A 16,630-nucleotide genomic window follows, 5' to 3' on the forward strand; every position below is an offset into this window, starting at 1 on the left:
GGATTTAAGCTCTCGAGTTTCTCCCCACTTCCAAGAATTGATGAGACAACGTTTGCAAATATAATGTTAGACTATAACAAGATAATTTTAGAGAGGACAAAAATACACATAGGGGGAAAAGAATTTACAAATATTTGGCTATCATTTTGGGTCTGAACCAATATTAATTGAATATACCAAGCAACTTCACAGATTGCATTTAATCTTTAAAGTAACCTGTAGCATAGACATTAATTATCTCCACATCAAAAGAGGAAAAAAAGAGGCTCAGAGCGGGCTAAATCCCTTGCTGGAGAATCCCACTGCTAGTGAGTGCCACAGATTCTGAACTGAGGTCCTTTGACTCCTGGTTCGGAGTTCTTTTCGCTACACCACTCTTTTGAAAAGACTAGTATAATTCATGGCTGGAAATTTGTAACCCCTTATCTATGGATCACTTTTTAATGCAGTCTTTACTAAAATAAATACATGTATTCTAGTACAACCCCCCAAAATTACCCTGTCTAGAAAAATGAAACTAAGAGGTTGCCCCTATTCTTAGAATAGCCTCACTTGAGCAAGAACTGGAAAAGGGAGAATTTGTAGAGGCTCCATGCTGTTCCCAGGATCCTATCAAATGCAGACTACTCAGTACCCCCTCCTTTTGAACTAAATGGGGCCCTTTTATGGAGGAAGCTGCTAATATGGCATCAGGCTATTAATGGGAAAAGCATTTACTTTAGATTAAGAACAGTGTAAAGTAGAGAGGGGCTTTCTATGACTGGCTATTAGGGATGTTAATTAAATATTTATAATGTCTAAATTAGCATAGTGAAAGCTCAATTCATCAATTTGTTCTGGTCTGTTTGTAAGGGGGAAAAATAACTCCAAATGCCTCTGAAAGATGCTATGTGAGTCAATAGGAAGATGACTGAACAATTTATTATGATTGTGGTAAACTTTTATTTTGATTTTATTTAAAGGTACTTGTTGCAGCACCTTACTTTAAAGATCATTTACCACAGTCAATATACTGGAGGGCCATGCATTATTCATTGTTATCCAGTGAAGAATTTGCTAAGGTGCTTCAATGCGGAATGTCGGATTGATTCATTGATTTGATAGTTACTTCCAAAAAATAGGGACTAGGTTTAATGTTGAGAATTGGGGCTGGAAGCCAGAAGCCGTGGGTCCTTCTTCTCTTACTAACTAGCCTGTTGAAGGACCCAGTTCTCTAAGACATGAAATATATCTTTACTACTAGAGTTGTTTCCAAGCTTCATGGTTACGATTCACAGGAATAGTAGGATCTTCTACCAAAAACTGTTAGGACTGTGGCTGCTTCTCCCTCTGTCTAGTGTAGGAAAGCCAAGGATGTTACCATCTAAACGTCCACAACCTGTAGATACTCAATAAATGTATTTTATGAATTCCATTGGTTAAAGTTATTTTTACCCCATTTTACTATGGAAAAATCCCAGAAGGGGAAGACCAACTGTCCAACCCATGTTCAAGTGCACATGTTTCTGGCTGCAAGGGAGCCTTTTCCTCACCAGCACTTTAAATGGAGGTGTCTACAGCTGGATGCTCATCACCACTGGGGCGCATTTGGGCAAACACACTTAATTGTGGGAGGAAAATCTGGACTTTTTTACAAACTCACTTCTACTACATTGGTTCATTAGTCAGTTTCATGATCATATTTAGTAATATAGTTCTTCCCCAAAACTAAAAATTTTTAAAAAATAAAACTTTTAAAAGACCTTTTAGTTTGTTTGGGCTGTAATGAGCGGTTCTCTCCTCTCTTGTAAGTTTTCTTCTATGGAGAAGGGCCCGGAAATACAGTTTGATCCCTCTTTACATGGGTACATCTGATCTTCCTCTATCTTTCCACCTTCGGAAAAGCTGGTCTTCCCTAAGGGGAAGGCTGGCTTGAAAGGGTTAAAGGTTCTCCGGTCAAAATGACCCAACAGAAGGAGCCCGGCCCAGAGCTGAAATCTAAGTGCTAATGACCGCTGCCCTTCACCCCACGGCTGTCCACCGGCCAGACCTGCGGCCGGGTGGGGGCCGGGCCTGGGAGAGGGCTCGATGTTCTGCATTTAACATTTGAACTTCTCCTATCCGAGGCAGCAGGCCGTTTTGTCCTGGGGTCGCTGACCCTGGCTCCCCCTTCAGCCGCCCTGAAACCTTAATTGAATGACAGATGGTCATCTTCAGGGGCGCCAGAAGCTGCAGGCCGCCCGCCGCGCGGGGGCCGCGGCCCCAGGCCCCAGCGGTCCCGGCCCGACTCTGCCAGCGAGGGGCGGGCGGCAGAGGCAGCGGGCGGCCGCCGGGACGCGCCCGGCCCGCGGGCGTGGCGGGCTCCGCGGGCCTCGGCCAAACGCGCAGCCCGGCGCTGCCAGAGGAACCCCGAGCCTGGGCGGCCCCGAGCGTCGACAGCTGAAGCCCGCGAGGCCCACGGCCGGCAGGCCGCCGTCCGAGGCCGAGTGCCCGGCCCCGGGCGTGGCGCGCCCGCCGCACGCCGCCTGCCCGGGGCCGCCGAGAGGCCGGAGCTCCGTCCCCGGCGGAGTCCCCAGCAGCCGCGCGGGGCCCCGGGTCGGGCCCCCCGCGGCTGAGGCCCGCGCCCTGGGATCGCACAGCCACCCCGCTGGGGCCGCTGTCAGGGCTCGGGGGTGAAAGGCAGGCGCCCCAAACCGCGCTCGGAGACGTCGCGGCCCGGCTTCGCTGCCTCGGCCGCCCGCCCGCGCACCGCGTCCCATTCTTTAAAATAAAAGCCGCGAGCCCTACAATTACTGGGATGACAGCGAGCGGGTATTGATCCGCAGCGGGCATTGTAGGATCAAGCAGGCGGGCGGGGGCTGACATCGCCGCCCCCACCCTTCGCCGCCGCCTTGTCCTGCAAAAACGCTAAAAAACCGTTTCTAAATGTCTGATTTCAGACACACCATGAACACCTGCTGCAAAGAATGACGCCCCCACCCCCGGCCGAAGGGCTGTACCTCCCCCCTCCTCCCCTCGGCCTTCCAGGCCCGAGTCAGCTACGCCGCCACCTTCAGCCTTTTTCCCCCCCACTTTTTTAATTACTGAGGGAAAATATACACATAAGCAAAAGAAAGAAAAAAAGGGGGAAAAAAGCCTCCCCGGCAGGCGCGAGCGAGCGGGGGGCGGCGAGGAGGGCGGCGAGGACGGTAATGCAACCCTAATGCACAGATAGCTGACATCAACTTCCGTCAGGCAGCTCCCAGAGATCGAACCTTTCGATTGTAACTGGGACAATTTGCATAGTGATTCCCTTTCAGAGCTTTCCCGGGTCCATAACAAGCCCAGGCAGCTATTCAAATGCAAGTTGCAACCCCAAATGCAAGGCTGGCCTAACCAAAAAGAGCCATTCGGCTCCCGGGAGAAGCGAGACCCGTGCTCCGGTTCTCATCCTTCTCTTTCCTCCTTTCTTCTCTCTTTTTCTTCTCTCGTTCCTGATTTAGCTGGGAGCTGTTTATTTATGGCTGCAAATGTGTTTGAGCAAGAGAGAGGGAGAATTGATCTTTGCTTGGACTTAAAGATGGAGCCGAAGGCGCTAGAGGGAACGTGGGTGTGTGCGTCTAGCTCAGACCCTGGGCGCCGAAGGGGGCCGCTTGGCAAAGAGCCCGAGATCTTTCTTCCACGCAACCCTCACCTCGCGACCCTGCAGGAATCCGCGGGCTCAGGAGCGGCCTGGCTGACCCACCTGCCCCGGGCCGAGCTACCGAGAAAGGCTTCGTGGAGGGGGCCATCCTGTCTGTCTTTAAAATGAGCGCAATAAAAGGTATCACCTGCGACGTGTGCGGATTACTTTTACTGTGCCTTGCGCGTGGGGGGGGGGGCGCTACACGTTAGGGGAAGGGGGTGTTAGGGGGCTTGAAATTAGGGTCCCCGTGTATGGTTTCTGTCTCATTTGAAATTATGCAGATTGACTCTCCTTTCCCTCCCTCCTAGGGGCAAATCCTCAAACGGGAACCCGTCCGCTTGTCACGGAAGCAACTTGCCATGAAATCCGCTAATGCGCTGCGACTCGCCCACTAGGGTAAGCCAGCCTCACAGGCGCAGGCGGGGGCGGGGTGGGGCGCAGCGCGGGGGTCGTTAGCCAGGGAAGGGGCTCCGCGGGCCCGGCCACGCTGGTCCGCTGCTGAGCTGGCGGCCACGCACACGGGGTGGGAAACGGAGGGCAAAGGGCAGCGGCCGCGTCACAGCAGAGCCAAGTGGGGGCGCCCCCTCCCAGCCTGCCCTCCCGGCCAAGGCCACTAACAGGTCCTCGTGACGAGTTTAAAGTAGCAAATGAGGGCAGGGGGAAAGGCCTCCCGAACAGGGTGTACATATCCGCGTGCGCCACGCCGGCCGGCGGATGCCAGAGCGCGTGGACAGGTTTCGTTCGCGGTGGACCAGCACCTGTGTTCCAGCGCATTGTAAAAATGGAGCCAGACAGATTCATTCGCCCGGGGAAATCTCTCAACTGGGACTCGTCTACGTTTTCCCAGGCTGGTTCCGGCTTTCTAAACCTCCCAGGTTGCTGGGCTGTCTCTCCGAACCCAGCCCAAACATGCCAAAGACGATCACAGTCCGCTGTCCTTGCAGCACTGACCGTTATCTTGGTGGCAGGACTGGTCAGATGACATAAAGCGGCGGCTAAATTCGTGTCTTTTTGTTTTGTAGTGTTTTTGTTTTGTTAAGTGGTGAGAAAATGTAGGCTTCTTAAACCTGCACAAGCAGCCAAACACATTTCCCAGTGTCCTTTGCTTATTTGGTTCGGGTGCTGGAAGCTGTCTGGCCGTTAACAGCTCTGGCCGTTAGCGTTTTATTTCATAAAACACTGCCACGGTTCTATGCAGAGAACTGGGGATAGCTTCTCGTTTCTTTAAGTCTTGGTATCCTATAATTTACCTATAAAATGATTCTTCAGTCGTTTTACAGTAGGTTTTTTAGGGACCAGATCAGAATGGGGAGGGTTTGGAATTGAATGATGACAAAAGCCGACAGGAAGGTACAAATAAACCCAATGAAAATTGAAAACAAATCCAACAGATGAAGTGATTATGAAAGAAGATGGATTTAATTAATCCGGAAAGAGCAAGTTTAAGGCCTGAATTTTTAATGTAATAACCAAATATGACACATCAAAATGAATTAAATCTATTCCTTTGACTGTGCACACACAATCTGCAAACACAGGCCTTTCTGAGTGTCTTGGTCCAGTACATATTTAGAGGCATTTCAAATTCAGCTTTGGGATGCTTTCCTCCTTTTTTGGTAGACAATGACCAGTTAGGTGACCTTTAGTTCTAATGAAAAAATATTTCAAATATATTTCTGGCTGTAGGGAAAGAAAAGAAACAAATTTTAAATCCTCTTAGTTAAATTATCTCTGGTTTCTAAGGGGTTAATTTTGATGAAATAACCTACTCCCCTTAGAGCAGGGAGGAAGAAGGGTAGAGGCCCTGGCAGCGAGAAGCTGGCCTGCAGGTGCAGAGCTTTCTGGGTCCGAGGAGAGCATGGAGAGGCTCCGGGTCCAGCTTTGGGTCCGTTGCATCCCTCTCGTTCTTAAAACTGTAACTCAGATGTAAGTAAAAGTGTTTTCATTTTTTATTGATCCCACTAACATCTTTCATTATCCAGCATGTAGCCACAGCAAATTATCGCTCATTTGATACCAAGAATTCTATTGACCATCACATTCGCTGGAGAGAGAATTCTAACTATTCGGCTGTTCTGTAGTCAGAGCTGAGGCTGAGGATGTTCCCAGCTAAAGCCAAAATAAATGGAGCCCTCTGCCTCCAGGAATTGATGGAGATGTGTTCATTACATTGGGCCACGTGGACATGCATAGAAATCTGCTTTTTACTCTGACTGCCTTGCCCCCACTCACGAGGAAGGTCGGCCCCTTTGGAAGAGATCGGCCTACTTGGAGGGTTGGGCTTTATTTGTCTCTTCTAGATCCTTCCTGGCAACTTCTTTCCAGCTCTGGCCAGGGTTTCCTCAACAGAAATGATAACCATACCAATTTGGATACTTATAGGAATCATTAAACGCCCCCCCCCAAAAAAAAACCCTCAAATAAGCACCAGTGAGTTTTAGTCTCAACACAGTTTCCTAAATTAACCTGCCCCCCCACCTTCCGGCCCGCAAGACCCCGTGTCTTCGGGAAGGTCTGCGTAGAGAAGGAGGGAACTCTGAGAGGAGCAGTTGTGTTCTCTTTGGTTGGCCGTGGGCGTCTATCGCGAAATAAGAGGCTGGGCGACTCCGGCGCCCATGGAGGGACGGGGCGGGAAGCCTGGGACTAGGGAACATCTCACCTTTTACCCTGGGGCTGGCTCCTTGGGGCGAAAGTTGGTAAAGGCGGGAGGAGGGGAATAGAGGCTGCAGCGAGGGACCAGAAAGGAAAGGAGAGGCCGGGTTTGTTCCCCCAGAAACTGCTGGCTGAATCTGCCTTGGAGCAGAAAGCAGCCCCAGCTGCCCCCTCCCCGAGAAGAGGGGCCACCTAAGGCCCCAGCCCACTGCCCGCCTTCCTTCTCTCAAGAAGACCTCCTCATGCCTGCTCCTCAGGAACCACGAGCCCTCGCCGCCTCCCTTCGGCCTCCGGGAAAGTTGCACCGATAGTGCGCTAGCCCGCACGACAAAGGCGAAGAGAGAGACGTCGAGCCGACAGTGGACGGCTGAGCTGGTGGCGCTGGACCACTGTGAGCCTGGCGTCGCGGCCTGTCAGACTCTCAAGTAATAAGGCACCCACGTCTGCTTCTCCTAAGCCCTCCGCCCCGAGAGAAGGCCAGGACGAGCCCCCCGGGAGAAGGCCAGGACGAGCCATGCCCCAGGAACTCCGTGGAGAGATGGTTCGTTTGGATTCATTTCGCAACCACCAGGAGAGTCGTCCAGAATGGAAAGGGGACCCATTAACGACTTGTGCAATGAGTCCGTGGCGTGTGCATGGGCAAATCTAAGCCGGTTCCAAAGGCGGGAGCGCATGTAGGGGCTCCAAAGGACATAGCTTGTTAGCTATTTTCCTTTAAGGGGCTTTTAAGGGTGAGTGAAGTTTTTCCGCACCCTCTCTGGAGCCAAGCTCCGCGAACCCGCGAGCATTTGGAAACCACTTTGTTCTAGAACAAGGCAGTGAACAGTTATCTGCGCGCACTAAGATCTCACGGAGGAGCAGCAGTGGAAAGATGAAGATAGATTCTAACTCACCTTTGTGGGGTAGGGAAGGGGAGTTTATGAAGAGATTCACATGGTGGATGTTTTTTGTTGTTGTTGTTCTCTTTTTTATCTTTAACATAGACAGAATAATCCCCCCCACACCCACGCTGCTGTAACCAACTGCATACCCCAAAATGCACACTTATCCCCTGAACGTGGCTCACCGACCATCGCAAGAATCCAGCCCACGGAGGTTTCAGAACCCTTTGACCCCCGTCAAGCACCGCGACACACGAATGGAGGCAGCGCTTCCTGGGGTGGAAGATCCAGGGTGGCTGGGTGGGGGTCTGGGAGCCCACGCCTGAGCGAGCCAGGAGGGCTCTGGCCCAGCCAGAGTTGTGAAACCACTAAAGCAGCTTCATCCTCAGAATTATTGGGGGGAACAAGACCTGTGACCTGGGTGTAAGTTAAAGAAGGGGCTAGGGACAGATCGCAAGCATTTCTTTGGAAGTGGTAAACTGAGAACTACCCAGCTGGCCCGGCTTGGCTGCAGACCGGGGGTGAGGAAACGTGTTCTGACGCACAGCAGCACACGTCTCCTCCGCAGGGCAAGCTCACCCCTGCACTGGGGGCAGTTTGGGGGAAGGGAGGCTCCTGACTGGCCACTACGCTTTCCAACCGCCCTTTTGGCCCCCTCCAGGTTTGCCAGGCAAATGAAACGAGCAGAACTCAATAGTAAATTATTTTGTTCAGCCTTCTGTCTTTTTATGAAAATAAAAGACAACACTTTGTCATTTTTAATCATATAAGCAGACAATAAACCTAATTTCGATATTGATTTTTGTCCAGAATCAAGTGATTTTGCACAGTGTCTGTTGTGTTTCCTTCTGGAGGAAGGGCCTTAGCTGGTACATGGTGTAGCCAGCTCCAAGGCCGTGTCTACAGCAGCGCTTATCTCAAATGTGTACTGTGCTGGATTGTAGACTTTGAGGCTGGAGAGCAGACAGAGGCCTCTTGCTGGATGGCAGGGAATTTGGTTTTTGTCTATCTAGATAACGGTTTCAACTGGGCTGCCTCTGGTGCCCTGGAATAGATGTAAGGCTCGGCTGGCATTTTTAGGATTTTTGGCCTCAGAGATTCACTTTGTTTAAATTGTTTTTTTCAAAATAAAACCAAATAAGTCAAAAATAAAATAACAAAAATCTTGGTAATATGAGGTACCAGATAGCACCATGGAGACCCTTAGCAGGAGGAGCATACTCTCTGGGTTCACCAAGCCCCAAGGCCCAGAAAGGGGCCAACTCTGAGCCCTGGGACGAGAAAAGGCCCAACAGAGTCGAGTTAGAAGACGTCGGTTACAGCCACGGGCCCAGAGGCTCCAGTGCTCCCTCCTCGTCTGGCGCTCACTTCCTCTTTCCTTTTTTAAAACAAGATTATTTGATGCCCGTGCCAAATGGAGTTGGCACTTTTTATTTGATAGTCTCGAGGAGCTGAGACATGGGCCAGGCCTCCATCTACCTACAGAAGGAAGAGAAGGAGGGAGAGGGGAGGAAGGGAATGGGGGGGGGGACATGCTGGAAACAAAGGAGGTGGAGGAAAAAAGGGAGGAAGAGAGGAAAGAAATATTAAGAAGGGAGTGGCGGAAAGAACAAATGGAAGAAAGGAGGAAAAAAAGAAAAAGAGAAGTGAACAGAATGATGAAGAAGAGGTGGGAAAAGAAGGAGGACAAGCAGATTTTATTTAAAAAATATTCAAAACTCATCCTCTGGAGGAAAACTGTGATTGCCCCGATAGACTACCTGCACCTTTTACTACAGCCCCGGGCAGCTTATTCTCCCTCCCAAAACGCAGAACAAAAGACAGTCCCAAACATAAATTAAAAGCCCCCCAACTTCCTACTCCAATTCCAGAGACTAGACTCAGGTCACCTGACCTCGATGTCTGGCGGGGATCCCACCCGCTACCCTAGCACCACCTTCCCCCAACTCCTCGCCTCCAAGGGCCGAGGACCCTGGCTGGGGGAGGGGGTCGGCAGTCTGCGCCTGCCAGAGGAGGTTGTAACCTTGGGCCTGCGAGTAACCCTGGGGCTCTGACCTTTCCCGCCGTCCTCTAGGGTCGGTATTTAACCTTTAGCTCCCCCCTACCCCCCACCCCCACCACCGCCACTCAGTGGCCCTCGGCTAGTGAGAAAAGAGGAGTGGGTCGATATTTGGAACAAATAGGGGAGGGGCGGCGCCTAGGCAGAATTGGGCACCGATGCTGCACAAACCAGCGCGCACCTTTCCCTCCACAGGCGGCGGAAGCCGAGTCTCCAGGATAGAGCCCTTGCCGGGCGCTGGACCGCAAGGCCCATTTCGACCCTGGTAAAGACCCTGCTGAGAAACAGAGGAGAAAAGTTGGCATCTTTCCCAGTTTCTCTGCCCAGTTTAGAGCAGTTTCTCTTCATCCAAAGCTCTCCCACCTCCCAAAACCAGCTACCCGTTTGCATTTGGGGGATCGAGAGAGGCTGGGCCAAACGGGCGGGAGACGAGAGTGTAGAGACAGACCTGTGCCTCTCTCAAGCCCGAAGCATTTGGCTCCTCTCCGGGAGTAGGTGCCAAGAGAACCAGCGAAGAAATCGGGCCAAAGTCCAGGCTGCCAAGCCCCGCCGGCAGCCTCACTGTCCCGGCCAGGACAGCAAGGACTAGCCTCGCGCCGGCCCCATCCCACTAACTCCCAAAAGCCCTGCAACCGTCGCCCCAGAGGGCTCCCCCGCAGGGGATTAGGGAATGCGGTAGTAAACTGGAGGCTCACAAGGTTGAGGGGGAAGCGCCCCCTCCCTGCCCCCCACCTCCCAGCGGCTTGGGGTTTTCGCGGTCTCCCCAGCTGGAGCCGGGGCCGCCAGGAGCCGAGAGCGTTAGGTTCAAATGCATCAAGGCTCTGAAGTCATTTATCCGGTTTCATAAATAATTTTCTTATTACACTTAAGCCCGAGTCCTGCCCCCTTCCCGTTTTTATTGCGGGGTTTCAGCGGCAAAAACTTTCTAAGTCGGGTGGGCCGTTGTTTTCCTTTTTCCATCATTAACATCATTAATATAAGCTATCAATAACCCTGTCGTTCGGAGCCGAGTTTCACGGTATTGATCCACGCAGCTATTCATCTCTGCCATGCAAGACACGGAATAATTTTCGCATTACAGTAGCTTGGATTTGCTTTTAATTCATATTTAAAGCTGCAACCGGCTCGGTGGAGCGCTCTGCGAAAGACTAGAGGCGCCTAATTAATAATAAGTTAGAAACGAAGGAAGGCACCAGCGAATAAATAATTAATACAGACATCTATGTCTCTTTGAATATTGCTCCTTTAAAAATTTAGACTTACCAGGACCATACTGTAAGTCTGCAATTTATATTGTGGGGATGATTTAAGAAAGCTATTTTTTTTCCTTGAAATACAATACTAAATTATTTACACTGTTTTGCAAACCTAAGTTCCTTCATTAGCTAGCCCCTCTGGTTTGTTCTTTCCAGGTGGAAAACTACAATTTTTTTTAAAAAAGTATTATTATTATAAGAATCATAATAAACTCCCAACAAGAACCCCCATATGCAATAAGCTCCAGGCTGCAAGGGTGAGGAGTATTGGCCAGGAGAGCGAGTATGGGGTCTCCAGCTCTGGGAGCGGGTGGGGGCTGTCATCTAGGGGGTTTTCTTAGAGAGAGAAAACAAAATCCAAAGGCACTAAGCAGAGATTTGGGGGCATTCGATAGTGCAGAAAGGGACAGAGTTTGAGGTGAACCCCTGGGGTCCTCGAAGGGCCTTGAGCAGACAGAGGGGGCTGGGATTTGGAAGGTCCCAAGTTCCCTTCGATGACAAAATAAATAAATAAAGGAGGATTTTTAGAGAAAAGCTATTTAAAGCCAGGACTGTATTCCAGACTATCCAGGAGCTCCCAGTGGGCTAGGAGAAATAACAAAATTCAAGTGGGTAGAAGTGGCTGAAAATTTGACAAGGTTTTTGTATGAGAGAGACTAGGATTTGTTTGCAATATTGTTAGCAACATTGATTTTTTTGTTACTTTGGATGAATGTATGTTAAACAGAAAAATACAGGCATTAGTCAAATACATCATAATCATCTATTGTTGAGAGAGAAGTTTCTCAGGTGAGTGCCTGAGTCTTGGGACTGTGGGGCAGTTCCAGGTTCAGGTCAAGACAGCCCGAGCCCCCCCACCCGGGGGGGGCTGGCAGCGTGGAGACAGGAGAGGGCTCCACTTGCAGCTCAATCTTCCTTCCTACTTTTAGAATTACAGCCTGTGTTTAACCAACCCCCTACCCAGGTGGGTCGGGCTCGACCCCTCCGCCAGGATAAATGATGATTAGAGAAATTGATAAGTGGAGGTGTTCTTAGCCAAGCAGGTTCCCCCAAATTCCTCACTGTGCCCACCCATCATCCCCGCAGCCTCCTAGCCCGGTCTCCAGGTCTCTCGGGCCTAGTGACCATCACTACAGCCCTCTTGGGGCTACTACATTCAAGCCCTGGCGGCCTGAGGCCTGGCGGGGCGCGCAGCCGGTGCTTCTGCACAAATACTTGCGCGCACCCATAAGCGTGCGCCTACCCCTGAAGAAGAGCAGTAGGTGGGGAAGGAAACACAGGAGCATCTATTTACAAGCGCCTGGGGACCCTCCCGATCCCGACCCCGACCCCTGGACCTTGAGCGCTAGCCCAATCCAGAGAAATGTACCTCAGAGGCAACACACATCCCCCAACCATGGGTCCCAAAGGCGCGGCCTCTCCACCCAGCGTTTGGAGATTGGGCACCAAGGCCGGCACTCTCAGCTTCTTTTCTCAGCCCTAGTCCTGTGCCCTGGGTCACCGCATTAATAGCACAAGACCCTCTGAGTCACCGCATTAATGGGGCAAGGTCCGTCACCCTAACGCTCAGGTAAAGGTCTTTTCCGAGTTCCACCGAAGCTAATGAGCGCACACGGACCCCTTAGGTTTTGGATGGTTCAGGGGGATGCGAGAGGGTGTGCTTCAGGGTTAGAGGGCGAGAGTCACGAGCAAAGGCTTCTGGGCGCTAGACCACTGCATAATACTGCGCGGGGGGTGGCACTGGGGCCAAAGGGCGAGCGGGCGGGCGCACTCCCCCAGAGCCCAAAGGGTCCGACGCCCGGGGGCTACCAGCCACTGAGTTGAAGGGATGAAGAGGTCGAGGCATGCAAGGTAAACAGGGCCGGATGGGCAAGAAAAGAAGTCAACGAGTGCAGAGTATATAGAGGAAAGGAAAGGTGGAAGGAAGGAAAGAGGGGGCTCCGACTGGAGGAAACGAAGGGCTGGCGGGGCCCAGCAGGCCGGAAGGAAAGCGCAGGCAGGGACTGGGGAGCTCAGAACACCGGCGTTTCATTTTTAAATCTTCTAGGTGTCTGAGTGTCAAATAAAGACAAGGGCGATAACGATTACTCTATTCAATCTATGGTACTTGACTGCGCAAACACTAATTGATTAGACACCAAAATGATTTGTTTAAAGAGTTTTCCTTCTCAAGTGCAGCTGCTCTTGGCCCCGGTGGGTGTTATCCTGCGAGGCTGCAGGGGAGCTCGCCAAGTGGGCCTCGCGCGGTGCTGCACAGCCGGCAATCCCCCAGGGTGGGGGTGGAGGCAGTGTAACCAGTCCGCCCCCGCCAGCCCGTGGCTCGGGTCTGGACTGCTTGCGACCAGCGACTTCCTCCCTTCCTGTCCCCCTGGGCCGGAAAACTGTGCACCTAGAGACCTTCTTGAGCCGACTTCGACCTGCACCCGCCTTATTTGAGTTTTCCCCACCTCGAGTCGCGTCGAACTGCACCAGCCTGAGGGTCCCTCATGCCTCGCCCTATGCTCCAAGCCCTGGCGCTCTGCTCTGGCGCCCCCTAATCCGGAGCAGAGCTCCAGATTCTAGGCACAGGAAGAGGAACCTTAACTACCACCCCGAATCTGGAAAATGTGTCTCCCGCCACGGTCCAGACTGGATTCATTTGTAATAAACTTCAACGATATAAAGGTAGGACCAAAAACAAAATCCACTGAAAGCTGGATGAGAGAAGACCACCTCCCCCACAATCGAACTGGCTAAGGACCCCGCGCGAGGTTCTGGAGCTAAAGCGCCAGAAGGGAGCCTCAGAACCCGCAGCAGCGCCACAATATTACACCCCTTCTCCCTTTGGCGCGCTGGGCCTGAGGCCTTGAAAAGTGCTCGTTGAAAACTGGGGGCCGCAGAAACAGACTTAAACCCAAGAGAGCCACTTCTAGTTTATCGGATGGCCCAGAAGAGGAGGTGGCCGGAGGTGCTCACGGAGGGGTGTCCGACGTCCAGGCACCTCAGTCCTGGCCACTCTCCGCCTCTCCTTGAATCTGGAGTCTGCTGGAGTTGGCATTAGCTGTGCAGAGCCCTTCACCAGAGCATCTTCTCTGTGCGTTTGGAGGAAGTGGGTAGGCGACTGGACAAAGGAGAGTGCAAAACTACAGAGTAAAAAAATATACGTGTTGCCACGGGCCTTCCCCGCCCCCCGCCCCCCCCCAACCTTGGAGCCTGTGCAGGCCTGCCTGGAACAGGACTTCTGTAAGGACAAATACGGACAAATACGTCTGGAAGGCTGTGGTCCCCAGCCATCTTTGCAGGGTATAAGCAGGGTCTCCAGAACCAGATGGAGTTCCTCTTAAAATTGAAGGTTTTTATGTTGGGGATGAAACTGACTTCTGTTTAGGCAAGAGACGTGCTCTGTGTACAAAGCAAAGATCAACACAGTGACTCCTGGTGGCAAACTGAACAAAACCAGAGTCACCTGGGGGAAGGTCACTCATGGTAGTGGGAACAGTGGCAGGGTCCATGCTAAACTCCAAAGCAACCTTCCTGCTAAGGCCACTGGACACAAAATCTGTGTAATGCTGTACCCCTCAAGGACTTAAACTTATTGAAAAGTAATTAAGCAGCCCTAACTGGTGTGGCTCAGTTGATTGGGGGGGGGTGTCTTTTGGGGAAGTGAAGGATTCCTGGTTGGGACACACCCCTGGGTTGCAGTTCTGTCCCTGGTCAACACACAAAGGGGGGCCGGCTGATGAATGTTCCTCTCGTGTGGTGATGTTTTCCTTCCTCTCTTTCTCCCTTCCTTCCCTCTCTCTAAAATAATAAAATCTTCTTTAAAAAGTAAAAAGTACATACACACTGTCATGGGCAAGAACCATAATTTAGGTTAAAAAAGAAAAAACGATTGAACAGGTGGATTAAAAATTATATGCTAACTAGAAGATCAAAGATTGACAAAGCGGGCTAAAATAATTGGTTATCCTTTCCTTGAGGCATGTGGAGAAAGTCATTGATTAAATTTTTTAAATGGCTTCAATAGTGAGTTGTCAGACCACCCCTTTCTGAATTTCTTGGTGTTCCATTGCAAGCCAACAGCAATTTTCTGAATTAAATGTCTCCAGAGGTGGAAGGAAGACAGGAGAGGCTGGCAGGAAACACCACCGAATCCATCACCCCACAGTTTATCAAGTTGTGACCAGTACACTGTTTCCAGATGCCAAAGAAACGGTTCCTCACCAGGAGTTTAATTCTAGAATTGCTGTAAGCATCAGAAACATTGGTGAGCTACCTTCCGAGGCTGCGGCAAAGGAGTCAGCCTCCCACTGGACCCTGGCTGAGGGAATCTGCCCTGATACCCAGGCTTGCTGTTTGTGTGGTCAACAAATGTGAAGTAAATATTTCATGTCTCAAAGGGGCCAGAAATATTCCTCTGGAATAGCCCTGAAAACTGGGGCTAGGCTCTATGTTACTTCTCTATTATCACAAAGAAAACTAAAGCAATAACTCTGAAACCCCACGAAGAGTCTCAGAAAAGCTTGTGTGTCCAGCGTTTGGAGGGATGGACTTGTTCTCCTTTCTAAGCTTAGTGGGGTCACCTGGAAAGCTCTAGCCCACTCAGCACAGGAAAGATTGTACCTGCATGACTGCCACCCCAATACTTACAAAATAAGCAGTCTGAAATCCTTGATTCCACACGAAGAATATGACCAGGAACAGCATCCAGTCAATAGTCTTATTTCCCTTTTTCTTAAATATATATACATGTATGTGATTTTATGGTGATGATTGATACTATTTTTTAAGTTCCCTGTAGCTACTCAAAATCTAACTAGCTGTTATTAAGCACCCCTCTTAAACTTCTTGGCTGTTATAAAGAATTGTGCAGCATCCTGTCATACACTTGATCAAACAAGTAGTTTCAAGGAACTCCTCCTTGGGCTTTCATTGTTTAATTCCCCCACAGTGCACCTGATGGGTGCCAGACATTGTGCTGGGCACTGGATGGGGGGGGAGGGTGAAAGGAGGAGAAGGACAACATGACAAAAAGCCACTTCAACCCAGATAGCAGTTGGCAATCTGTCTATTCACACACACACACACACACACACACACACACGCATTCACTTTAACTAAGCCTAAAATAATTCTTCCCTTTTTTTACTATAGTAAAATTTTCCAAGAAGTCCAGTCAGGATAAAATGTTTCTGAGAAATCTCTGCTATTCAGTCAACTACAGAAAAATAATGGTTAATTGTAACAGCATGAATAGACAAGAAAGATTAGGGAGATTTGCAAACCAAAGCAAGTGCTACACATGTATGAGTACAACATATATAATGTCCACGCAGATCTTTTCTTTGACTTCTCCTTTTGGGACCAACACTGACACCTTTTAATGAGGGGAGTAGGGGACTTGAGCTCACCTGATTCCAGCCCCCTCCAGGGGCTCAGCCAGAAGCCTCACATGAAGGAGGGTTACCAGGATCAAGTCCCTAATTAGCTACACAAAGAGAAAACCATGAACAATTTGTGCACTTGGTGGTATTTACTTTTTTCTTTTAACAAACTGCCTTTTGGGAAGAGAGTTGTCGTAAGGGCAAATCAATCATTTCCGAGGGATTAAAATATGGGTGTGTGGAGAGACAACAGTTTAGCTTAAAGGCTGTCCACTACTTTAACCCATTGTGGGTCTCATATGAGAGCCACACACTCAGTGTGTGGCAACAGCAACAACAAAAGAAAACAAAACAGAAGCAATAAGGAAATAAGAATTCAACTTCCCAGCAACACACTATAATCTACTAGGTAGAAAATACATGTTATTTTTCTAACGAGTTAAATAATTTTGTTTCCTGAGGGTTTTGTTTTTTTTTTAATGTCAGTGTTTTTTTCCCAAAGATCTTTCCTCTCTGGGGGCCTTAAATTCCTAAATGTTCACTGTGCAAGTAGATGCTAATCCCCTCCGATAGATTCCCATTTCCAGGGCCTTTCCAGGCTTTGTTTGAACAAGATAGGAATGTCTCTGATGATAAAACCAGCAAGATTAACCACTCCCGGGACAGGACCACTTTCCAGGATGTCAGGTTGACTGTACCCACCTGGATCACGGTGTTGCCCTGGTGGTGGCAGGAACCTGGGCAAAGAGATGGGCCTGCTCATGCCTTAGCTGGTG

General features: G+C 50.3%; 1 protein-coding gene and 1 long non-coding RNA gene across 2 annotated transcripts in view; one reads left to right on the forward strand and one right to left on the reverse strand.

Moving 5' to 3' along the window:
* Positions 1-16,630, reverse strand: part of LOC128628137 (uncharacterized) — a 72,969-nt gene that overhangs the window by 50,480 nt on the left and 5,859 nt on the right. The window lies entirely within an intron of this gene.
* LOC128628136 (basic proline-rich protein-like) lies at positions 2,020-3,781 on the forward strand. Its single transcript, XM_053670073.1, has 2 exons — positions 2,020-2,790; positions 3,462-3,781. The coding sequence occupies exon 1, from the start codon at positions 2,176-2,178 to the stop codon at positions 2,653-2,655; it is 480 nt and encodes a 159-aa protein (XP_053526048.1). The 5' UTR covers positions 2,020-2,175; the 3' UTR covers positions 2,656-2,790; positions 3,462-3,781.

Source organism: Artibeus jamaicensis, unplaced genomic scaffold (genome assembly GCF_021234435.1).
Source record: "Artibeus jamaicensis isolate MK-2021 breed Jamaican fruit bat unplaced genomic scaffold, CSHL_Jam_final contig_548, whole genome shotgun sequence".
In the NCBI taxonomy this organism is placed as follows: Eukaryota; Metazoa; Chordata; class Mammalia; order Chiroptera; family Phyllostomidae; genus Artibeus; species Artibeus jamaicensis.

Excerpts from the sequence above, each read along its gene's own strand:
- LOC128628136 (XM_053670073.1), top strand. The coding sequence starts at position 2,176 with ATGACAGATGGTCATCTTCAGGGGCGCCAGAAGCTGCAGGCCGCCCGC.